Source organism: Colletes gigas, unplaced genomic scaffold (assembly GCF_013123115.1).
Source record: "Colletes gigas isolate AHSC1104 unplaced genomic scaffold, ASM1312311v1 Colletes_gigas_Sc00002, whole genome shotgun sequence".
In the NCBI taxonomy this organism is placed as follows: domain Eukaryota; kingdom Metazoa; phylum Arthropoda; class Insecta; order Hymenoptera; family Colletidae; genus Colletes; species Colletes gigas.
In genome coordinates, this window is record NW_025106631.1 from 7,955,119 (window position 1) to 7,979,965 (window position 24,847).

At 49.4% G+C, this 24,847-nt stretch overlaps 1 protein-coding gene across 1 annotated transcript; it reads right to left on the bottom strand.

Annotated features, from left to right (window-relative positions):
* Nucleotides 1-664: 664 nt before the first annotated feature.
* LOC122399086 (myeloid zinc finger 1-like) lies at nucleotides 665-24,847 on the bottom strand. Its single transcript, XM_043399483.1, has 3 exons — nucleotides 24,720-24,847; nucleotides 3,300-4,409; nucleotides 665-1,795 (listed from the first exon to the last, which is right to left on the bottom strand). The coding sequence occupies exons 1-3, from the start codon at nucleotides 24,820-24,822 to the stop codon at nucleotides 792-794; spliced, it is 2,217 nt and encodes a 738-aa protein (XP_043255418.1). The 5' UTR covers nucleotides 24,823-24,847; the 3' UTR covers nucleotides 665-791.

Below are 24,847 nucleotides of genomic sequence, written 5' to 3' on the forward strand. Positions count from 1 at the left end.
TTCGCGACGGAACACGTTCCGAATGAGCGTGATCGGTGCGACGAACACCTCGGACGGCCTGCCTGCCCGGAACCACCGAACTCTCTCGAGCTATTCGCTTCATCCACGAAAAAAACCCGCGAGAAGGTACACGTCGTTAATTCGTTAATATAAAAAATACGTATGGGAGAATAGACGAGATTCTTCGTTGGTTGATTACACACCTTTCTCGGTGCCAGCGCGCGAGCTCGACGATCAAAACGACGACGAGGACGACGACGGCTCTCGTCGGTGGTTCGCGCGGTCGCGTTTCACGCTAGATATATCCAATCAGAACGGTTCGGATTCGGTTTGCTTGGAGAGACCGCGCGCGCGTGTATTCCGTCGTGGCGGACGGGAACAACGACGGGACCAGCGACGAGACCGCGACGATTCGCGCGATCGCGATGTTGCTCTTCCACGATTTATTATTGCACACCGTCGAGATCCGCTTCGACGAATAAGAAGAAAAGCCGCGAGAGGCTCGTCCGTTTGCGGTGGTCGTCGAGCTCCGTGCTGGCTGGCGACGCGTTCCGAGGCTCTGCGAAGCAATGGAACGAGGAAAGTAAACGAACCGCGAAACGAAAAGAAAGACCCTAGTAAATGTACGATAAATGTCACGGGTAGTGTTGCTGGATCGGCTGCTGGTTGCATCGGTGGGACGCAACGCTCGACGCCGTCGCGGCGGCGTCGGTCTGTAACGCGTGACCGAAGCATCGCTGAAACCTCAGCGGTATTCCTGCTTGCTAGTAGGCGGCAGGATGGACGGTTAGTCACTGTGGCGGCAGACCGGTCGGTGGTTTGAATTCGCCGGCGACGGACACGCCGTTCGCCTGTCCGGGGAACTGGGCGGTCGAGACCGGCGGCTGATGGTTGAACGCGGGCGCGTAACATTGCGGGAAATAGAGCTCCGGCTTGACCACCGTGGGCGTGAGTCCCCTGGGGACGGGCACCGGGCCCAGACCGGCCGGTGTGCCCGGCGGTTTGGTGTCGCTGCTCGAGTTCCTGCGCACCTTGGCCGCGTGCGGGTTCATGTGGTTGTCGATGTGCTTCTTGACCTCGGGCTCGGTGGCGAAACGCCGCCTGCAGTTGGGCATCGGGCAGCAGAACGGCCGGTCGCCCTGGTGGGTGCGCGTGTGCTGGTCCAGTATCGCCTTCTGACGGAAATCCTTGCCGCACTGTTGGCACTTGTACGGCTTCTCGCCGGTGTGGATGCGCAGATGTTGGTTCAGGATCGTGCGCTGACGAAAGTTACGACCGCAGTAGACGCAACCGTACGGCTTTTCGTTCGTGTGGATGCGTAGGTGCTGGGTCAGGTGGGACTGTTGCCTGAACCTTTTGCCGCACTCCGGGCACGGGTACGGCCGCGACTCGATGTGTATGCAACCGTGCTGCAGCAACGTGGACTTTTGCTTGAACTCCTTCTGACAGATCGGGCAACGCACGTAAAGCGGCATCCCCGCCGAGCGACCGTGTTGTATCACGTCCGGTAAACAACCCTTGCCACCGCCTTGTTGCTTTATGTATTGGAGGGCACCGAAACTGCCCGTACCACCGGCACCGAACACCGCGTGATTACCGCCTTTCGGGTCTTTGAAGTACGCGGGATACTGGATGGAATTCGCGTCCGGCGCCGGACTGAACGCCCCCGACTGCGTGTCCGTGTCACCGAACGTCGACGCCACTTCCTCCTTGCCCTCCTCCGGAGGGAACGGTACGTCCTGCGGCCAGAGTGTCGGCGTCATCCCGTTCTTGAAGATCAGATGCGGACTTACGTCTGCAACAAACACGGAACCAAGTTCATCCTCGGCTGACCCGACCAACGATCGTTGGAGGAATATCTTTGTTAGTCGCCCGGACTACGGTACCACGGACCAGAAAAAGAGGCCAACGAACACCGGGTATGCGCACTACGTGTCAAAATGCCGCGACAAACGTACCCTCGGAACCAGAAAATACCTGTTTCGTTCGAACACGGCCGTCGAGACGCGGTGCAGGCAGAAAGTTAATAAAGCAGCGTCGAACTAATCGCGGTCACCGACCAGTTTTAGACGAGCGAGTCCGAGATCCACCTTCTACGTCTTCGCGAAAGGACGCGTTCGAGGAGGCATTCTAGTCTAGAAGCTTCAAAAGTCACTTTTGTACCGAGCAAAATGGTATCGGGTAAGCAAAACGGCTACTTAAATGGTGGGCCAAAAACATGCATAGTGCTACAAAACATTGCTATCTAGACTAGAAAACCCCCATAATGGAAGTATTACTGGGAGTTGGGTAGTGTTAAAGTAGACGCGGAACAGAGAAGAGGCGTGCGAGAACCCGAAAATATTTTCATAATTTTGATATTTCTGGTCAACAAACTAATATCTTGGATATTGACGAGGATCCGAAATCCGTCTGGGCCATCGAGTTATCGCAGAGTTGCAGAGCAGTGATGTCAAACACGCGTCGCTCGCAGAACCCTAGAAAACGGTCCATGGCCGGAAGGTTGAATCGACGTTGTTCAAAAGTTGATAAAAGTTTGCGCAGAGTGCGAGCAACGAGCCAACATTTAACATTTAGATCAAAAGTATCGTTACTTGATAATTTCTATCAAAGGATGCCAAGTTTTCGTACGAGTTTGTCACCACTGCGCCAGAGAATGTATTAATATTGTGGTGAATTTGAACGATGCAACGAAGAAACGGATATTAGAGCGAGGGGGCATAATAAGTAGACCAGGATCAGAAGCTGAGAGAGGACACCGGAGGTAGGAGGGAGGCTCCTCTATCTCACAGCTCACCAGCACGCTCGCGTCCAGCTCAACCGTTCTCGTTCTTATGGTTGGCCTTGGCGGCAACGAGGCCGATGGTTCGATCAACGTTCGACGAATCGATCGATTTTCGTCCCGTGAATCGCCTCGCGACGAGAACGTGTTCCGTTCTCCGCCGGGGAACCGACAAGGGATTTAAGCGGAGAAAACGAGATGGATCAAAAGTACCCAGAAACGAAACGGACCCCGACGACTGTTAGTACGAAATCTCGTTCAACGATCGGAAAATGGTGAATGAATAGAGGTGACGATGATATGGGGGTGACGATGAGCGAAAGTATTAAACGCATATATATGAATATATATGTATATATATATATGAATATGTATAGAATAGATGACGGTAGAGAATAGACAGACGACGACGATGGTGACGGCGGTTGGTGATAGTAACAGTAAGAACCGGTGAATGGGTCAGTGTGGTTGTGGTGGACGCCCTCTGGGAGTCTGGGAGGCAGAGAGAAATGCTCGCCTTGGTGTGTGCGGACGTGCTGATTCAGGATCGCCTTCTGACGGAAGTGTTTTCCGCACTCCGGACATTGGTATGGCTTCTCACCCGAGTGGATGCGCAGATGCTGGTTGAGGATCGCACGCTGCCGGAACGTACGCTCGCAGTACACGCAAGCGTACGGCTTCTCGTTCGCGTGTATGCGCAGGTGCTGCGTTAGGTGCGATTGTTGCCTGAACCGCTTCCCGCATTCTGGGCACCCGTACGGCCGACTGTCTGTATGGATCCGCTCGTGCTGAAGCAACGTCGACTTCTGTTTAAAATCTTTGCCGCAGGTCAGACACTTGAACAAACGTAGATCGCTGTTCGCGCCCTTGCCGGACTTGCCGCTCTGCTGTACGATGTCCGGCAACCCGGTCGCCATGTTCGGTGCCCCGGGGCTCGCGTATTGGTGAGCGTCCAAACTGGGCCCGCCGTCCCCTTGGCCGAGGGACGTCAGCATAACGCCTGGTTGCTTTAGGTAGTGTAACGCGGAGAAACCGCCCGGCGTGAGCATGTGTGGCGGCACGGACGGCGACGGATGCGGCCTGGCCTCTTTGAAGTAGTGTTGCGGGTATTGCTGCAGCTCCCCGGCGCCGGGAAAGCAATCGCTACGGTCCACCTCGTGCGGCGTCAGTTGTTGCTGAGGCGAGTGATCCTGCTGTTGCGTCTGTTGCTGCTGCTGCTGCTGAACCTGTTGCTGTTGTTGCTGCTGCTGCTGTTGGACTTGCTGTTGCGTCTGTTGTTGCTGCTGCTGTTGTTGTTGTTGTTGTTGTTGCTGCTGCTGTTGCTGAGAGGTGGCTTGATTCGATTGTATATCGTCGTCGGGTGGGGTTAAGGCTTGAGGCTCAGGCGGTGCCGAGGGGTACGGCGAGGGCACGGGAGAGGCCAACGAAGGCGGGGGACCGCTTTCTCCCTCGACAGGGGGACCACAGGCCTGCTGTGGACTGCCGGACGAGGAGGAGCCTTGCTGTTGCTGTTGTTGCTGTTGCTGCGGATACAGTCCCCCGTCCTGGAGAGATCCCGGCCCCGGGCCCCATTGCCCCTGGGGTCTCTCCATGTTGTCCTTGTATAATACGTAGGGCGCGCCAGTATCTGGAATCAGACAAGTCGAACGAACCTTTATCGATGCGTGCCCGTGAAAAGTAACAAGCGTCCGCCTGCTTTGTTTAGTAACGGGAGATCGTTTTGGGATTGCTCGATTCGGACGGACTCAATCGTTATTAACCCTTGGAGAGGAATTCTGCGGGGGACTTTGCCGAGAAAAGGTTCTGAAAATAATGATTTTCAAAATATTCTTCCGGTACTCTGTACAGTCGACTGAACAGTCAAAGTCACCGAGTCCTTCGCTCTTGGAAGCAGATGAAATTAATTGGGAATACACGAAGCGTACGCGAGACGAACGCGTGGTTCGATTAATTTTCCGGTCAGTAATAACCCGGTACATCGGATCAGTAACGGAAACGTGGCTGTATCATCGACACCCGCTAACATTATAAGTAACGATTGTGTGGCAATTCGATTTAATACGCTCGTAAAACTTCGGTCTGACGCGATCGATTTATAATGCGGGAAACAGGTGAAAACGAAGGTTCTCCGACCGCTTGGTCGGGCATCGTCGCGACGATGGTCGTCGCTCGAGACGAACCCTCGAATCGCTTCGATCGACGACAGAGCTAATCGCGTTCCCTCTCCGACCGAGAGACTTTCGAGCAAGTAAAACATTGTATCGGATCGGTTCGCCGCGTGTACACTTTCTACCACGCTGAATCGACCACGTTCCTGGTCACGCATGGTCAGATACGTCCGGTTCGAGCTTCGCAAGTTCAACGGCTGTTATACAGGTCGGATGCACGCGGGGATACACGTCCACGCGAATGATTTATGAAGTGTTCCCCGTGTATCAGCGATGTCGAATCTCTCTGCCCTTCTGTTCGCGCGAAAACCTCACCTTCTCTCTTGCTTATTTTTCGGTGCCCCGCGTTTCTCCCGATCGTGGGTGGCGAACATTTTTAAATACCTTCGAATCGGGGGAGTTGCTTAAGAACGGCGAACGGAAGTCGAGCGCCCATCGAGTTATCGATCAGGGATGCTATTTCGTACCAATATCGAAATCTTCTTGGTGCTCGAGAACTTCTTTATTTTGATACCGAATTAAATGAAATACGATTCTGAAATAAATTTCGATTATTTTGCTTTTTGTTACAGATCGAACGGAGAGAAGACCAGAAAACCAGAAGTAAACAGTTTGCAGGTGCTCGCAGTCAGGTGAGCGAGGGTTAATCGATTCCTTTTCTCCGGTAGGGTGCAGAGTTGGGCAGAATGTTATCTGATTATATTTTACGTGATAAAATTACACGCATTGCACGATAATTACACGATAATTACATAGTTTTTACACGCTTTACGGATTTACAATTATAATTATTTATTCGTTCGGTATACGGGTAGAACTCGTTTCGTGTAGAAAAATAACTAAAGCGAAGTGGAAACACGCGTGTATACGTAAACAGATGGGACAGAGTAAACCTCTACGGACAAAATAATTGTACCGTAATTGGACGGTAATTACCGAGCGATTACGTGTAATCGTATCGTGGTAAATGTAATTAGATTACATTTTCCCCTACTCGGGGAAAAGGAAGGAATCCGTCGAGTTTCTGTAATTCGATCGATGTCGTCTGGTAAACGAGGAACGGTTCGACCAGTCCTCGTCCATAGAATCTTCGTAAAAGGGATCGTGCAAATTTGTTTTCTTAAGCCACTGCTATAAAACAACAAAATGACAAAATAGCGTATTGCTTCGCTTTCGAGTTACTCGGAAGGTTAATTTGATTCGCAAAAGGGTGAATTTGATTTGCAAAGGAGTTAATTTGGAGCGCGGAACCTGCATCGTTTCGAATTTCGAGTCGACGACAATCTCATTAGGTCAATCCGTAACAGTCGACTGTAATAGTAGACCTAGTCGAAGAAAAAAGGAAGGTAAGCAAAGAGATCCGGGTTCGAACGTATCTTGGCCAGTTCGAGTGTTAACGTTTCCTCTTTGGCGCGGCAATTTTTCCATATAGAACGCGGAGGAAAAAAATAGGCGAGGCAAAGTTGATCGCAGCGGACCGAAATCGAAGGCAACCGGGAGGCAACGAGCCGTAGAACGGAGCCTCGTTATGGCATAGCTGGCGACACGCGTTCATCGTAATCACAGCTAATCACGTATAGTCGCGTTACGAGGAAAACAACGGTTCGCGCGAGCGCGTCTCATGATTATGGAATTCGCATTATGCAACGCAACACAAAGTATTCCGTTTTATCGGATTAATTACCTCGCTCTTTATTCCATACTTTCGTTTATCCCGACGGCCGGTTAACGCTACCCGCGTACGCGTAACTCGTTCGCCTCTTTCAGGCTGGTTTTGTTTTTGCGTCGGGGGGGATGACGCATCGACGGATTATCTTCGTTCCTCCGTTTATTAATATCGAGAACGCTTTTCTTGCGTACGCGGCGCCTCGTTTACATCCACTTTTTTCGCCTCCTTTCCCCCCTTTATGCCGAAGGGAAGATACGTATCTCGGTGGTGGGTACAGTCGCTTTTGTTGCTCGTTCGCGGACGATACGTTTCAGCAGCCGCGGTGACAAGTGTCATTGAACTCCGGGTCGGAAAAAGATACGATGACGACGGTCGGGACGTTCGACCGCGAAGCGTTGCCCGTCGCGACGATCTTCGGCCTAACCGCCTACTGACCCTCTACAACAACCTTTCAAGGAAATTTCACGGCCTGTCGAGGATCCACCAGGATCGAGGTAGACCCGATCCATCGTCGACAGTCGTCGTTGGGGGCGCAAAATATCGCACGAAGCGCGATACAACTTTATTTACTACTTCACGCTCGTAGATAGAGAAACAATTTAGTATGTAGTAACGCAATTAATATCAAAACATGTAATAAAGCGTCATCCATCTGGTAGGGAATCTCGATGAGCCAGTACCCTAATTAAGGGAACTTTATCGCGTGTCTCTCGTTCAGGTAGAAACCGAGCCCGTCCCCTTCCCCTCGGAAAAATAATAGCCAATCGCGTACTACGAGGAATTTCCCCGAAGCCAGTAATCGTCCGACGACATCGAACCGTGGCAAAGTAAAATCAGTTCTCTTACGAGCGCGGACGAGCTCCTTGGCCCGATAGTTTGTGTTCGTCGGTGGTGTAATTACTATCGAAACTTGCGCGCGTCTTGTTACTCGCCGCGAGAGTTTAGAGCGGCAAGATCGCCGCGCTGCAATCGTTTCGCGGAATCGGGTCACCGTAAATATTAGAAGCATGTTTCCCTCGTGTCGCGAAAATGTTGCAAAGTGTTCGAAGTTCGGGCAAATCAACGACGGATTGTGTATCCGACAATTGTCTCGATCGCGTAACTCGGTGATCGTATCGATACGTTTCTCGAGAGTGGAGACTTTTGCGCGATGGAGCGCGATAAAGACCGCGGAGGATCGAAATAAATTGACGCGGGTGCAAACTTAGCGACGAGGATTAATGTCAGTCGCGTTAGATTCAGTTGGCGTTTAACAAAATAAATTCGAGCCGAAGATATCTTCTGACGCGGACGAATGTATGGAGCCCGTTTAAGCGTTTCGTCGATTCACGAGCGAGACGGAACACGCGACGATCATTAATGCAGGCTTGTCTGCAGTTTCGCGGGCTACGCGATTAATCTGAATCGTACCGAGCACCTTCCTCTTGAAACGTTGCTTTTCCCTCGCGCGTAAATGAAAGGAATGACTTTGCTGTTTACCACGCTCGATTGTTATATGTGTCTTTTGATACGCCTGTCTGGCAACTGATGCGCGTTCGCGATCGCGAACCGTACTATCCAATTTGTGTACTTCGAAGATCAACGCCGATCAACTTTGCAGTCTCGACCGGCCATTTAATAAATTCTTTAAAACGTTAAATTAACGGGCGTGTTCCGCAATTTCACCGAGCTCGATCGAAATAAATTTTTTCGCTCAGCGTAAAGGACGCGAGCTTCAGCCAGACTCGAATGGCTACTTGGTTCGGACTTTGTCGTTCGAAAAATAATTTCTACAAACGCGTTCGTTGATCCGTGTTTCCATCTTGAACGGGACACGATTCGCGGTATACGCAACATCCGATACCGATTCATTTTTTCCACGATTCTTTTCGCCTCCCTTATCGCGCGACGTCAGGATTGATCGGCCGCATCTACATAATATTATCGCTTATTTATTCCGCCGGCTGTTGCTGAAACGGCCTCACTCTCGTATCATTAATTACGTTAACGAGTCCGCGCGATCGTAGTCGTATGTTCGTACATGCGTCTCGTATAATCAATAAACAAGTCGTACGATTTGCATTAAAGAGACGCGAGCCGGAAACTGGAATTCGCGGGTGGAGAACGATTCGTTTCTTTCTTTTTTTTTCTCTCTCTCTCCTCTTTTCTTTTATCGCGTCGACGACATTCAAACGACTCCTCGAATTAAATCGATACGTCCCCGACACTTTCGACGATTTTTTTAACAAGGTATAGCGGAGGATCTTGGAAAAGAGACGAAGAAAAACCGCACCAGGAAAAGCGACGTATCCTTGTATCAACTTTGTGGAGGGAAATACGCTAAAAGGATAAACATGCAGAACGATTTCGGGGCGCGGTAATTCCCGACGCTCGAATTCCGTCGGAATATCGCCGACAGCCATACTCTTATCCCTCCAGATCTTAATCCCGTGATTTTGAAACGCGTAACGCAAGGTGCACCCGCGAAAACAGTTTGCGAATCGTGGATCGTGCGTTGCGTTTTCAGATCACAGGATGAACCGTTTTTTAATATAACCAAACGAAAGACCATCTATAGATACGAAGCACATGTTTTTATGGACAAGTAGCTTAGATAATTACTTGTATATGGTATTCGTGTAACGCGTACCGAGAACCGTGTATCTGTTTTAAATTTGAGAGTAAAATATAAAGCAAATATACAGGGTGTTCGGTAACTGGTGGCGCAATCGACAATATGGTTATTCTACGCGATGGAATGAATCGAAAATGTAAAATAAAATGTTTTCGTACGGAGCTTTGTTTTCGAGAAAATCCACTTTGAATATTGGTCGGGTACATCGCGTACAGTCAATCCCTGTACAACACGATTTCGCTGTAATAGCTCCGATGAAAACTTCCACCATGATTACTGGAACAAAACGATAGTTGTACGAATGTTTATATTTCCGTTGAATGTTTCAACTTATCAGCTCGTGGGAGAGAAATATTCGTGGATTCGGTCTCGTTGTCGATGGCGACAAGCGCGAGAAGTTCGCCGTGCAAACGTTTGATCGGTCATCGTTCATGCGTGCACGGTCAGCTAACGGAAACGGGTTCTATTTTTTCCAATTTACTGATAACCGAGTGAGTTCGCCGGCTGGCAGCCAGTCGATAGTCTTAGTATTTAAATGACATTGGCAGCGAGCGCGCGACCGTGCAATTTTAAACGAAGGCTTGCCGGCCGCGGCGAAGGTTGATATACAGATTTCGCGGTGAAGGTCGGTTTACAATATCCGGTATCCGAGGTTCAGTATTCCGAGAGTATCTATCCGTGCTTTCTCTCCAGCGCGCGCCTCCTCTGCGATACATCAAGCGGCGCGAAAATAATTGCCCCCAAGGAAAATACAAACTCATTTGGCCTCTTACCTTTTTTTTTTTTCTACGCACGAAACGAATCGCAAACAGATTTCGAACGCTTCGAATCTACACAATCCCGTTCGAGGCCTTCCAAGTCTCATTTATACGATAAATAAATATTCGATGCATATTTCACCGCGAAAGAGAGTTTCGAAAGCGATCGAGCTTCGCAAGATGTATTCGTCATTACTGCCAAACGGGTATTAGTCACCAGATTTTTTAGTATTTACAGTTGGATGGGAAAAGGGCACGCACCTCGTAATGCCATTTCGAGATAATTTCCAAGTTTTTCGTAAAAGTGGGTGTTTAATTTTGCAATATCTGTCGACGGTAAAGGAGAATTGGAGCGACGAGGAGCGTCGGGCAGGGTCGTCTGCGTCCGTTCCGCGCGGCGTAAAAATAAGTATCCGTCTCGTAAATTTAATTGCGAAACGTCGAGGGAGAAAGAACGTTATTTTTCACGTAGGTGCGACGGGACCGAGAAACAGGATTCCCGTCGGATGCCGGAGAACGTTTCCTTTAACATTGTTTTGATACATATTTTCTGGAGTTGCTTTGGAGGCCACTCGTTACGACACATTCCTGTCGTCTGAGTCGGCACGGTCCGAGGGCTCCGTTCGAAAGAACGACGACAACGAAGCGCAGGACGCACGCCACGGAACAGTACCTGTTGTACGGAATCGCGTTTTTTGCGAGGGACAATCAAAAGGAGACGAGTACGTCCGTCGGGGAATCCCCCACGCATACTCCGCCCCGACCGATCTCCCCCCCTCCTTTCGCTGAGTGACGTTTTGGCGTGCAACCGGTTTGCCAGCAAAGGAATTTCTACGAAATTAAACGTCCGCGATAAAAATATGGCCCGGCTTCGTCCGCCTCGCCGATAAATTAGAAGACTTTCCTTCTAGATCGCCCGTATAAATAAATATCAACCGGTCGTTCGCCATAAATACGCTGACCCAGCCGCGGGAAAACGGAACGCCGAACGGCGCGTCGCGAATTTGGCGAAAACGCGACGAAACGGAAAGGAATTTCCACGTTTTTTTTTTTCCTCCGGCCGAATATAATAATATCCAGCTTAAAATCGAGTCGAATATTTCGAAGACTGTTTACAGATGCGCGTTAAGATCGCCGTGAAAGGCTCGGGGATTAATTTGCGGGCCCAATAAATGTCCCGAAAAATCGGCGCGTTACGCTCGAACGATGTCCGTCGTAAGTTTTGGAAACGCCCGGGAGATAAAGCGGATGTATCGATACCTCGTCTGGACCCAGAGACCCGAGAAGCATTATCACGGCGAGTGAAAGTCCGCTACGTCGTTATTCACGGCGAAATGCGTTCCACTTTTTTTTTTCTCCTTCTTTTTTTTTTGGTCGCCGTTCAGAGGCGGCGCGAAGGGAACGATCGTTCTTGGAAGAGGGAACGCGAAACGATCGACTACGGTCGTTCGAGTTCGACGCGTAAAAAAAAAAAAAAACGTTCCATGTGCTTGAATCCGAGCACGGGAGCGCGCGTAGACAAAACAACGCGGCCGTCCGATTTTATCGCCGCGAAAAGCCTGCCTAACGCCATTAGTCCGCGTTAGTGGAAGGCCGTGTCGACGATTTCGTCTCGTAAAGAGCCACTGTTTTCTTCGCGTTCTTCTGCACCCGATCGGACCAACGACGCTTACGTATTCCGATAAGTTTCAACGACTCGCTTTTATTAACCCTCGCTTTCTCGTTGATCTTTACTACTCGTGCAAACAGTCTACGTACGACTCTCTGCTTAGGAGCGTCTCTAACCTCGCGCACAAGCTCGAGATAACACCGTGTACACGCTTTCGTTGGTTTCTACTATTTTCCAGCCGCGTTAAGATCAGGGTTTATCTTTCTTCGCGATAATGCTCGACCGTAGGTCTCACGTTTGGCGCTACGAAACCTGAACAACCTCAACCGTCATTCTGCCATGTTCGCTCCTCGGACTTATCTCTCGCGGATTACTCCTACCGTTCGACGCTCGTATTCATTTCTCGAAGACCATTTTTTCCATAGAAAAATGCTCGAAAATTTCGTCGAAACTGTACTGCGCTGCAGACACGTTTTCAAAGACCGCGTACTCGAAGAAAAAATGAATTTTTTTAAACTTCTAGACCAGAATACCCCCTTGACTCGATGTCGCGTGTACCAGCCACTTGGCTTCCACAATTCGAGTTTATAGAAATTGACCTCCGCAATTCACCGATTTCTAACGGTCTAGACATCAATCGACCGTAATTCGTTTTTATTTCCTCCAGATCGTGTTGTCTTATTCAAGTGTTCGAGTATACTTGAAAAAATAAATTTGTTGCCCGCGCTCCCGTCACTGTTCGATCGTTTCGTGACGGCTGTGCACGCGAGAGAATCGTACAGACACGATTTAGGCGACTGGTACACGTTAGGCATGTCTGCCTACTGTACGAAACACCCAACACTTTTTTTTTATTTCTGACACTCGCTCTGCTCAACTTTCGAGAAACACTTGGTCCAATTCTGTCTGGCAACGTAACAGATGCGATGCATTGCGGACGCCAGACATTTTGAAACATTGCCGTATTAACCGTTTCGCTGTGGCGAGCTTCGACCAAAAACTAGTCCTGCGTGCCGGGGAAATATTCGTACGCGACTCCAAGATCGAGTATTCGAAGCAGGATCTCGGTATCCGGCGCTTCAAATCGAAATTATTTTTCCTCCATTGACTTCTCGACTCTTTTCCCCCAAGTTCGTCCATCTTCTTGGTAGTTCGATTTCGAAACAGTACCGTTTAATTATTTCTCTAATTATTTCTAATATAGATTCATGGGTCTGTGCGGTTGGTGTACCAGTGATTTCACGGTTAATTAAATTTTCAGACGACGATCGCGGCCTGTTTGCACGATGGAAGTCAACAGGCTGTTTGCAAGGGTTCGATCCGCCCGACGAGACGAAATAAAGCGATTTTATTTGTCTATGTCGGGCCATTATTTCGATCATTTTATCGCGAAATCGTGGCACGTGGATCGCCGTGCGCGTGGTTCTCCGGGACGAGCGCAAACCGGATGATTCTTTAACGAGATTTCGACCGCGAACGCAGCAACGTCCGTCCCGGCATTAATATTTTCTCGCGTTTCATTGATTTTGTAAATTGCGCCCGCGTTCGGAGAGTGCCAGGCCCAGGGTGAAAAGTGTTGACTCGGAGCGCAAAAGCCGTAAGTCGAAATAGCCGCGAACGGGAGCAGACATCGCGGAAGGAAAGGAAAAGGACAAATACTCGATCGATTTCGCGATCCGTCCGGAGCGTGTTATTTTTCGCGGGAACGCAAAGGTCGTGTCGCAGTTAGCCGCAATCTTTGGGCGAATAGACGTTGGTACGAGCGCGGTTAACGAGATGAATTGGACAGTCAAACGAGGCGAGCCTTGACCAACTGCTCGCGACGAATTGCATAAAACTTGCGACAAAAGTTGCTGCCTCGGTGATCAAGTTCAAACAGTAGAATCAACCGGTAGCCATCGAGCATTCCGTGGCGTTGGCTTCGTTTCGATCGCGGCAGTTTTCTAGAAACTCGTCGAGCCTCGCATGGAAAACATTGGCCGCGAACGATAAGAGCCGGAGCTATCGTGCCGTTTGAAAGAAGTTTACGTTGACGCACGATACCCCTTTGCTGATTTATCGTCGTTCCACCGAGTCGGCGAGCGACAATAAAGTTTTTCCTTCCATCTAGCCTCCGTTCAGCGCGTAATCGCGCATCCACGAGGGCCGTTTTCTCGCAGTCTCGCCCCAGACCCAAACGAGTCTCGAAAATTCCCGTGCTCGATGCGAATTTTATTTTATTCTCGCGTTCGAGCTCCTAAATGGATGCTCCTACGTTCCTTGGAAATCGTGCTTAAACCGATTCATCGCGCGACAACTGGCCCGTGGCAAGTTCCATCCGTTTCCACGATCTTCGATAAACTTTTCTACGAGTCCCCGCGGAATAGAGACACTCCTATCGAGCAAACGTGTCAGAAAATTTGTACGATCGGCTGATCGATTCCGTTTGTTTCGACGGGACCGTCCAGATGCTCGATTCCGAATCGATCTTTCTGTCGTGTCGTTTGTATTTAGCGAGGTTGGACAAATTAATGCCAACGTTGAGAATCGAGGTGAATCGATGGAATTATTGGTTAAACGTTTTCAGACATCTTAACGATGTTATCGATAACTGTAGTAGTGGGTGGTTCGTGAAAAGTAGACGGTGCTACTAATTCGTCCGACTATCGACGGAACGGAGCTACTTATCACTTTCATCTGGCTTTCGTGTACCGCTAGGAACAATCGACTTATGAATTATTCTTGGATATAATTACATCGATCTTGACGGAGTGCACCTGCGGCCGATCGAACGTGCACGATGCCCTTTTCGCATCGAACAATTATGTTACGCCTGTCAAGTTCATTGAATGCTAAACGCCGCGCGATAATTGCCATCGAGAGACAAAGAGGACTTCGGGAAAGGAATTTCGCGCGCGGATTAGAAAGCGTCCAACCTGACCGAACGAAAAATGTAACTTGCTGTCAACGAGGGAAAACTGGCACACTTGTCCCAGGCAGAAACGAAAAAAAAACCTAATCAGAATCTAGATACAAAGTAGAGCGGATAGAATATTTGCCAACTTTTTATAAATTTGTTCCCTCTGATAAATCGATTCTTCAAATCGTTAACGCGTTTAAGTTTTCGAAAGGCGTACGTTCATTTGTTTACGACCAATTTGAAGAGCGCACGATTCGACGCTACGATGTAGCTTTTATTCGTCGTTGAAGCTGAATGCAAGTATTCTTCGCTGATCATATACCGAATACAAAATAGCGTGTTCGGTATTCGACGATGCATCGGATATAATTTACAAGCTGTATTCGACGGTACAAACGAATACACAATATAGTTAAACGTCGATCACCTTACAATAGAACGCGTCAAGTTGATCGTCGTTTGCTCTAAGTAAATTATATGTACCTGGGTGATTTAAATCCATGCATCGCATAGATCTTGAACTTTTGCCCATTTACGCTGAAAAGTATATCGGTAATTCCCTTATTTATTCCCCCCGGAATGGAAGAATCGACGGAACGTTGGTAAAGTTTCGGCTGTTACGTTAGGGAACACCCTGTATTCGCGGTGGAAGCGTGGAAACGGCTTTCGGTTCGTCGGGGAACGAGCCTTTCGAATCGATAGCAGAGCACATCGGAATCCTAGCACCTTTTTTTCCAAATACGTTATCTCTGGTGCTTTTCGAAAGTGGGCGCACGCTGGTCGGAACGAATTTCAAGGAGCGAATTAAAGGCACGGTGGGGGGCAGGGAAAAAATATTCTCGCGCTGGTCGTCGGGAATGGGCGGGCGCGCGTGTTGTAACGAAGTGCAGGCGGTTCGGGGCATTCGAGAATCGACGGGATCGACCCGGCGACTTAAATCTGCAAGCTGCTACGGGAGGAAAAATCTTTAAAAATGCTGTCCGACGAAAAAAGCGCGCATGCGTAACCACGAGCCATTTCCTTCTCTCTCTCTCGTTCTCTCGCTCTTTCTCTCTTTGGTGGTTCGACGTTCCCCTCCTGTGTTCCGTGGCTCTTCCCCTCGACGGTCCCCTCTCCATAGCGGCGTTCGTCGGTTGCCGCTTTCTTCCTTCTCGTTTCTCTTTACGCGCTCCTCGCCGCCAAAACAAATCGTAAAGACGCCTTCTGCTACGTAATCGCGCAGTCATTTCCGAAAAATCAATGATATCGTCGAGTGGGCACACGCCGCTTCTTCTCCTACCGAGTGCGCCAATATATACACTCGAGTGCCGCGAAACTTCTCCGCAGAGCATAAAATCGAATTCGAAGATGCTTGCGCCCTGGCTTCTTATTCCACTTCTTCCTCCTTTCTTTGCCCCCCATACCCCCCCATCCCCCCGCCGCTCGTTCCAAGCTCTTTGTAAAGCTTTGGGACGCTCTCGTTTCTTCCTTTTTTTCCAACCCCCCCCCACCTCTTCGTCGTTCGAGTTCAACGATATCGTCGAGGCGGGCTCTGTGTCAAACGGGACGCTTCTTACGTCGCGACGGGACTCGAGAGCGGTTCCAGCTTCGCGTGTCCTGGCGGGAAATCGAATTCGAAAATCCCCCCATCTCTCCGACGCGTTTACTTCTTTCGGGGCTTCCCGAGAATCTGTTCTCCCTCGCGTCTCGTGTTTTTCCCTCCGTTTCTTTCCCATCGGGGAAACGATGAAATTTTATCAACGGCAACGGGGGATCCAGGGTTAAAGAATCGGGACCGCGCGCAAGTGTTCTAAAACTATATTCCACCGTGACGGTGGATAAATTAATCTTTTTAACGATTATCGGTGCCGTTAGGTAGAAAAGTAATGCCAAGACGATACGTGTTTTTAGAATAAATTAATCTACGTTACCATCGCTGATAAATGGTATTTTATGTGTTTCCTTCGATCTCGTTGAACTCAAAGCTCGAATCTGGCTAGTTTTTCGATAATTGGCGCGCCGGCTCGCGCGTCTTAACGAAGATCCAATTAAGTCCAAGACGCATGGAAGCGCGGGAAGCTCGCGGGTTGGATAGAGTTTACGACGGACTCTCCGGGCTCGTTCGGGCGTTTGCAAAATCGCGAACTAGAATGTCTTTGCTCGAAAGTCCCGTGGCGCTTAATTGACCGAGTGAAAGCGACTTTGTGGCCACTCAAAGTGAAGGCGCTGTCTCGATATGCGTGCAATAAAAGAAAACATTGGATGCTGCTGCGACCGAGAGAAAACCCGATCTCGCCGATATTAGACGCCCGTCTCTTCGACCGTCGACACGATTATTCGTCGGATTTTTAGAACTTCCTCGAAACTTCTGGTCCGGAAGTTGTACAAAATGGATCTCTTTTTTTCATCGTCGCGATCGCGACGTTTCGTAGTCGGGGAAAAAACGCGTACCCGAGGATCGTCGTTTCCACGCGAGGTCCTTTCTTGCTCGCGAGCAGCGATCGGTCCCGCGAAACAAAGGGAAAAAAGTAAACAAAAAGGCGCAACCGTTCGACGGGCAGAACTAGGAAAAAGTTCATTGGCGCGTCGTCGGCGAGTGAAAGCATCAGGTTTGTCCATTCAATTAGCCTCTCTCCCGGTAATGCTCGCGCTCTTCGCGGCGTTTGCAATAGGAATGAGTTATTGCACCGGGAATGCGCTTCTGAATCGCCAACAAGGCAACCTGGCCTGTCTGTCGCGTGTATCTGCTTCCACTTACGTGAGCATCGCGCGAGCGCGACCGGGATTCGGAAACATTAAAGTCCGACGCCGTGGGTCTGTTTCTACTTACGCGAGAATCGCGGATTCGGAAACATTATGTCCGACGCGTGGATCTGTTTCTACTTGGGCGAGGATCGCGCCAAACGCTCGTGGATTCGACAGCGAATTTGGAAATATCGACACTGTTTCTACCGTGATTTCATAAACACCTACTTCGATCAAAAGGTGTCTTTTCACACCTTTGGATTTCGATGCAAACAACGGTGCAAATGATCAACAAGGTTTTCTTTAAATCGTATTAACTCCCCTCGAAGCCACAGTATTCGTTATCCAGACATAGTTTATTTGCAGTATCAAGCTAATTCGTACACTTTATTCGTAATCTCTTGTAAAATGTTTTAAATGATTCGCGTTGAACTCGGGTTAAAAACCTCCTGTACCATCGGTCCTATTAAAAATTAGTACGAAAGAATAAAGTTTGTAAATGTAATTTTCAACAAGTTTGGTTCCATGCGTGTCTGTTATAGAAGCAACGATGCACGAGATACGGAGAGTTTGTGGCCGGTACCTTTCGCAGCATTCCTGTCTGGCAAAAGCGCCGCGACGTCGCGTAGCTTAGGCGTCTGGTCGCGAACGATCGGGTGTTTTCGCAAACGAGTCGAGCGGAGGTCTAATATTATTCGGTTGTCTACCTACTTAGGGAGTTTCATTGAGATCGAGTTGGGAATAGTGCGTGTGGTTCCCTCGTTGGTACACCGGACGCGACGCGTCTCATTCCCATTCGGAATCGTCGAAGGATCGGTTATTTCGTCGCGTCCTTGCGCGGCCACGGCGAGTCTGTTCTGCAGCCGCGCTTAAGATTCTCCGGGAACGCGGCTGATTTAATCGTACGCGGATAACAATACCCGCGGCTGCACGCGACTGGGCATATTGAACTTTCGCGTCGTGAGAAGAAATAGAAATGGCCGTTTAGCCGATAACGCCTCCTCCCTCGCCGGCTGGCAAGGCGCGAGATATTTTTTTCTCCTTTTGTTGGAAAGAGGACTCGAGAGCCGCCTTAATCGCTTCGCAACACCTGCGAAGCGAAGACACGTAACGCGGAGGAAATATCAGATTCGCGACAAATTATCACCTTTTTTTTCTCTCTCCCCTCCCTTATATGTTTATCAACCTTTTGTTTCAGACGAACGATAGAACGACGGAGGTCTTGATCGACGGGGATGGACCGAAAAAGTTTTACCCTTTGCCTTACGTTGGCTGTGCGTTTAGTTCATTTATTTACGAGATAAATCCCTCGATACAGAGAATAACGGACCCAAGAGAGGGAAAGCAGACATAAATGGTAAGATGCAAGAGTTTTTGATTTAGTTTTAGTTAATTTCCGAAACGTTCTGGTTAGAAATCCGATGCGTGAGAAACCTAACCCACGGAACGTAAAATCGCAAATTAAATCGTAAAGCAAGGGGTTAAGGCACTACCAGAGCCCTCGAATTTTGCAGAGCTGAACGTCTTAGGATAGCCTAATTAATGAGGGTGCCACAACGGGAGAAAAAAGAGCGGCATCGTTGGCTCGTCGAGACCGAATTTTGCCCGGAGTCGTACTCTTCCGAGGTCGTCGAACCGAGTGTGTATGTATATCGAGCTTTCGCGTTCTTGGAGGAAATAGAAAAGCTGGTTCGTCGATAACTCCTTGTCTCCTCCGGTTGCACGGGCCGGAGCTAAGTTTTTTCAGAGAACTTGCGAGATAGGTCAACTCTCAACGAACTCGCGATGCATTTGACGTTTTTGCTATTGACTTAGATTCAATTTTAACTAACCAAGGAATTATCCGAATCAGTAGTGTTCGAAACATTGCAAAATTACGTATACGGAATAAAATCGTCAACTGGACGAAAATCATCGCTTTTAACGCGTATAAAGTGAGATGAAAAAATTAGCATCGAATATCGTTGGCTGTTGCAGAATTCTGCAACGCTTCTACGAAATCAGACGTTATTACTTCGGGTAGTTTCCATGTAAGAAACACGGACGCGCGTTGCGAATCGCAACGCCCGGGGCGAAACGATGATTTACAAGGAATCATTCATAAGTCCCTTTTAATGTCGGAACGATCGCACGTCGGGGCTAAGTTTAGCGATAAAGCGGCGCCAGAATGCGTCCATTGTTCGAAGCTTTCACGAAAGCTCGAGAAAAGACCGCGTGGCGTTAACCGAGTAGTGCAACAAATCGGGCGATGATTCCAAGTCGCGAAACCGAAAATGTTTGATATCGTCGAAACGTCAAACTTTTTCCCTGCGCAAGAATTTCAAAAGGGCTGACATTTAACATCTCCCCTGTCTATGGGTACCCTCGACAGTTTTTCAAATTATAGCGTAACAAATAGTGATACGTCATAGAAAATTGACAAGTTTCGTTTTAATTAACATCGAGAGGAGCTAAAAAAATGAGTGGTTAAGGAAACTTTGTAGAAAAACTTGATCTATAAGAAGGTGAATATGAGTTGCAAGGGGGTTAATTTGGAGTGGAAAGCGTGTGTCAGTATTGGGGGTGGAAGAATTTGGGTTTAAGACTAATGGCGGTTAATAAAAAGCTACGTCTGAGGTGTTGGGGGGTCCTCGGCGGTCGCGACAGTGGATTTTGCGGATTAGTTCGAGGACGTTGGTTGTTCTTCGTCGGCTCGTTTCGAGGGGTTGGAAAGAGCGGGCTGGGGGAAAAAGCGTATTGGCAGGACGCGCACTCAGGAGTTAAAATCACTCGCGGGGCTCGCGGAAAACATTCATTTGCAAGAGCAAACATTCCCCGCTATTTATCGAGTGTCAGAGGGAATACCTGCGGCCCATTTTCGTATCGAGCGCCGAAGGGACCGGCGTAGCGACGGCGCGGAAGGCAAAGAGACGAAAAAACACGAATCGAGCGCAACAAAAACATAACTTTCCGCGATGGCGGCGCGAAGGGTGCTCGAGAAACGAGTGGTCCTTCTCTAGTATTCCATCGGTGTTATAGAGCTCGTCAGATCGAATGTTTGTTTTCAGAAAAATAGACAGAAACGAGACGGGCGCCGCTGTTAACGCTGCTAGCCCGTGTAGTACGCATTCACGAAGCCCGAAACCGTCGCGCGAGTTTTATTTTATTCTTTTTTTTTTTCGGCTTTGTCCAATCTTTTATTATTCCGACCCTGTAGACGCTTTGTTTTTTAATACCTCCCTCGTCGTCCGTCGCTTTTCGATTCGCCCTGTTCCCCATCGATCCCTTTTCCTTCGACGAGTCCTTGGCTCATGGCGGAAAGAAACTCCTAACGATCCCCGATAACTGTTCTAAATTAAAAAATCGTGACGCGTACGATCCCTGAGTCTCGCGACTTTCCGTTCCTTGACCAGAAAGGGGAATCCTCCGCGTGTCGTCCGCAACGTCGACGTGTCGAAATCGTTACGAGAATCGAAAATACAAGAGCAGAAACGGTCGGGGCGTTCCGCTTCGACTTTCAATCCGGCGAGGTTAAGCAAGATCGTGGAAGCGGATAGAGTCTTGGCACCGTACGAGCGCGGATAAATCAACGATTTATTCCGTTCGACTTGCATAGTCTAGGGAGCCGTGCTCGGCTGATTCACGACGCCCGAACAACAGAATCCCGATTCCCGCGGTCGAGGACGCGTTTTCTTGCGCGAAACGGCGAATCGACCGATCGCAGATTTTCCGCGCGCAAACACCCAGGCCTGTTCTCCCGCGTTGATTCTTACGTTCCCGTTGATACGGAGCAACGTTCGCGCTCTTATCGTCAGAAGTCACACGATAAACCCGCCGACGTTTATTCTCCAAATATAAGCGAACGCGCGCGCGCCTCATCGTCGCGAGTTATTCAATAAAAAACCGAGTATTCCGCCGGGAGCAGCTTGTTCATAAAACGGACCAATTCTAGTGGAATTCGCGACTGTTGTACCGGTCAACAGGAAACACGTATTCTTCGTTCGAACAGTCGACGATCTGGTCCCGAATTACGAAGATCAGATCAACGTATCGGTTCTGATTGTTTTCGTACAGGGACCGAGGGAGGATATTTTATAATTAATTTATTTCAAGCCGCAATCCCCTTGTTTTCGCAAACAAGTTTTTTTTTTTGGAAATTGTTTAAACGTTCGTGATAACACACAAACGACGAAACATTTGTTTTGCATCCGATCGGTTCAAACGAATGTAACTAATATCCTTCGATTAAAAAACAACATTTTCCAGTAATTGGACTTCCATTCGCACTGTACAGATAATCGAGCACCGGGGCCAACTTTTATGCGAATAATATCAATACGCTTTTATGGCTCGCGAATATTCCGAAGGCAATCAAAACAGACAGTGTCGGTCTTGAGAGCAAGCTCGTATTTTTCTTTACGTTTCCATCCAAAGTTGTGGGAGCATTTTGAAAAACTGCGAGGAAAAGTTACGGGTCGAGCAGTCGTTTCGCTCCGTAACTCGAGCCTTGATTTTTATTCTACGAGCAACGAATAGAAAGTTGCTTATCTTTCGTTCGTTGTACGAAATTTGTAGATAAGAATTTTAGACATTAGCAAAGGCGCAAGGATAAAGAAAACGTACCGTTTTGGGTGAAAATAGGATCGAAGCTGAAAAAGATTGCAGAAGTTGTTGTCAACTTTGCCGCTAAGCGTTGCAGACAATCACTCTTCGCTGACGATAACGCGTTTTAAACCGAGGCATTTATGTTATCTGCGCCAAAATGCTTGGAAACAGTGGCCGCGTACGAAATTAATAATATTATATTATCCTATGCAGGTCATAGATATCGTCAAACGCAATTTATTTCTTTGTTAATATTAAGGAAAGCTTAGTCAAGCGTCCCGGATCAGTAGGGCAAGTCCGATTATGCTCAGACTGCTATCCTTATACATTGGTGGACAAAATTATAAGTCAAACCGTTCGTAAAATTGTAGAATATTGCTTGAAAATAAATGGTCTTGTAACCCGGTAGTTCCAAGGGTGTTTTATAGTTCGGTCCAACAGTGTAATCGACGACTGCGGGGCGTTCAGAATTATTTAAAGTAAAAAGAGGAATAGAAGGAGGAGATCGAGCGCGATCGGAGAGAAAAAGGAGGAACGATCAGTCGTAGATATCGATCGAAAAGTTTAGCGTGACAAGTACCTCTGAAATAAGCAAAGTTCCACAGACCGATCATGTGTAGTTCTGGTGGTCCAAGTTGGAAAGCCGGTTCAGCGGGGCTAAACGAAAACCAATCGTTTTATTCGGCGCGATTGACTTTATACCGTCCAATAACGATCCCGGGATCACCAGCCGATATCCTCGTCATGTCAACCAGCGAAAATGATCCTGTTTCGATGACGACGCCGAAGAGGAATATCGCGATAAACCTACAGCAGAGATAACGTTCGCTCTTGCCGGTCGATAGCCATCCCTCCCTCTCTCTTTTTTTTTTTTTTTGTTTCAAACTAGATTACAATTCGACGCTTCATAGAATGAAAACAAGAGAATCACTGGATGGCCGCGGCGGTCTATATTCCGTCTCTGGGAGAGATTCGTGTGTATCAGGTGCGTGGATCGTTCCTCGAGGCCTCCCGGACGTCGATGTCCCGTCGCCGGTAGCGAAGTCGCGTTGCCAAACTATCACGCGCGAAAACAACGTTACGAGACCGCGAAACACCCGCGTTGCAGTCGCGCGCCTCCGTGTGCAACGAACAAAGCGAGCATCGAATCGGCCGAAATTCCAGCGGACGTTTCAACGGGTCCCGTGATCCGTACGATCGAGCGTAGCAAGTTCTCGCGATCGGTGGAAAAACGTAGGAGCGCGGTCCATTTGTCGGAGAGTCTCGGATAACACTATCGGCCGGCAAAAAGTCTCGAATCACGGTACGAAAGCGTCGGTCCGTTCGCAACTGGTCACTGATCTTGCGGTCCGCGTGTGTACGGTAGCCAATACGGAGCGTATTCTCTCACGATCGAGCATCGTCGGATCGGCAACGCAGGCGGCCGGCATCGGGACGCGCGATCCCGTATCCTCGATCGCCGATCATCGGTGCTACTGGCCCGCTGGTGGCCGCGTCGCCGCGATCTCACGCGAGGGCCGTTCTCTCGGTCACGAGCGGCACGATCGTCGCAAGTTTTCCTCCGTCAGCGAATGTTCACCTTGACCAGGCCCCGTGCAGACACACGATCGACGCCGGCGGACGCGCGAGCGTCTGTGCACGCACGCGGCTGGCTGGCTGGCTGGTTGCGACGCGACGCGAGGCGACGCGTTAACGCGATCGAACCGATCAGCATCCGAAGGACTCGCGCGACCGACGATCACCACGATCACGACGACGTCGGCGACGGGTTCCAGAGAAATCGTAGCGCGATACACCGGACGGAGTTGGCCACGAAAAACTTATTGCTCCCGGAGAGAGCGTGTTTCGTCACTCTGCACCGACGAGACGATAATTTCAGAGCCGATTAGATGACCCAACACCGACGATAGTAACGAGACCGTATTTTGCGGATCAGCATGCCTCTCTCTCTCTCTCTCTCTCTCTTTCTCTCTCATTCGTTCGCTCTCTGTTTCTCTCTTTCCTTCCGTCTCTATCTACCTCCCACTCCGTGCTTCTTTCGCTCGCTGTCTATCTCCCCCTCCTCTCTCGCTTTTTCCTCTCGCGCGTTTTGCAAATCGCAACGGTCGACGGATACCGAGATTCTTCGCGGGTCCCCCCGTGTCTTTCGTTTCTTTATCTTCGATTCACGGACCCCCGGAACAGCCGCCCCCCTCCCCCTTCCCAATCCCCCGGTTCCTCTTGCACCGTATGAACGCAAACTGTTGTCGTTTGCGCGTTTCGTCGCGTTAACCGGCATGCCCGTTCTACCGTTCGCAACCGCACCGGACGACCATTGTTTTAGGTGGAATTCGAACCTCCGCTTGACCTTGTCCAGCGCAACTTTTCGAGAATCGGCCGCGAGAGAATCACGAGCTCATCGAGCCACTGTTTTCACGACCGGTGTGACGTTCGGCTTGGTTCGCGGTAGCGTGCGTGGAGCGCACACAAGTTAGAAGCTGGCACGTGTCTAGCCAGCGGCGTGTTTTAATCGGTGTCGGAAGAGCACTTCTGCTAGTGGGTGCCGGCTCGACTGTCTGCCCGTTGCACGTATGTACTCTACGTATGGTGTGCGTGTAGGTGAGATGAGTGCGTGAGTGTGGACGCGTGTGTATACATTGTGGAGGAGGCGGTGAATCAGGAGGGAGAGAGCGAGAGTGTATCGTGTAAGAGAGAATCGGAGCAGGGTAGGAGGGAGGGCGGGAAAATTCGAAACCGCGCGTACACACGGCGCGCGCTTGCGACGACGTCGTCGTTTTGGCAAAACGTGGACGACGCACAGGTGGCCAAGCGGGTGCGTGCGTGATTTCGGATTCCAAGTAATGCGTTATCGAGTATGAAAGGGAACGGACGACGGACGTATCCCATGGATGACGAGACGACGGGGTACTCACCGGAGTTGTAATATTCCTTAAAGTAGCGTGTCGCCGCACGCTGGACGATCGAGTAATACAAGTTCACGTACGACGTCGACTGGTTCTGTGCGGAGAGCGCCATTTACACTGTTTTTGGTCGCGCGTGG

Bases quoted from the DNA above. Each gene is read 5' to 3' on its own strand.
- LOC122399086 (XM_043399483.1), bottom strand. From the start codon at position 24,822: ATGGCGCTCTCCGCACAGAACCAGTCGACGTCGTACGTGAACTTGTAT. The intron at 4,410-24,719 runs GTGAGTACCCCG...GTCTGATTCCAG, and splicing joins TAAGGAATATTACAACTCCG to ATACTGGCGCGCCCTACGTA. The intron at 1,796-3,299 runs GCGAGCATTTCT...TGTTTGTTGCAG, and splicing joins GCACGTCCGCACACACCAAG to ACGTAAGTCCGCATCTGATC.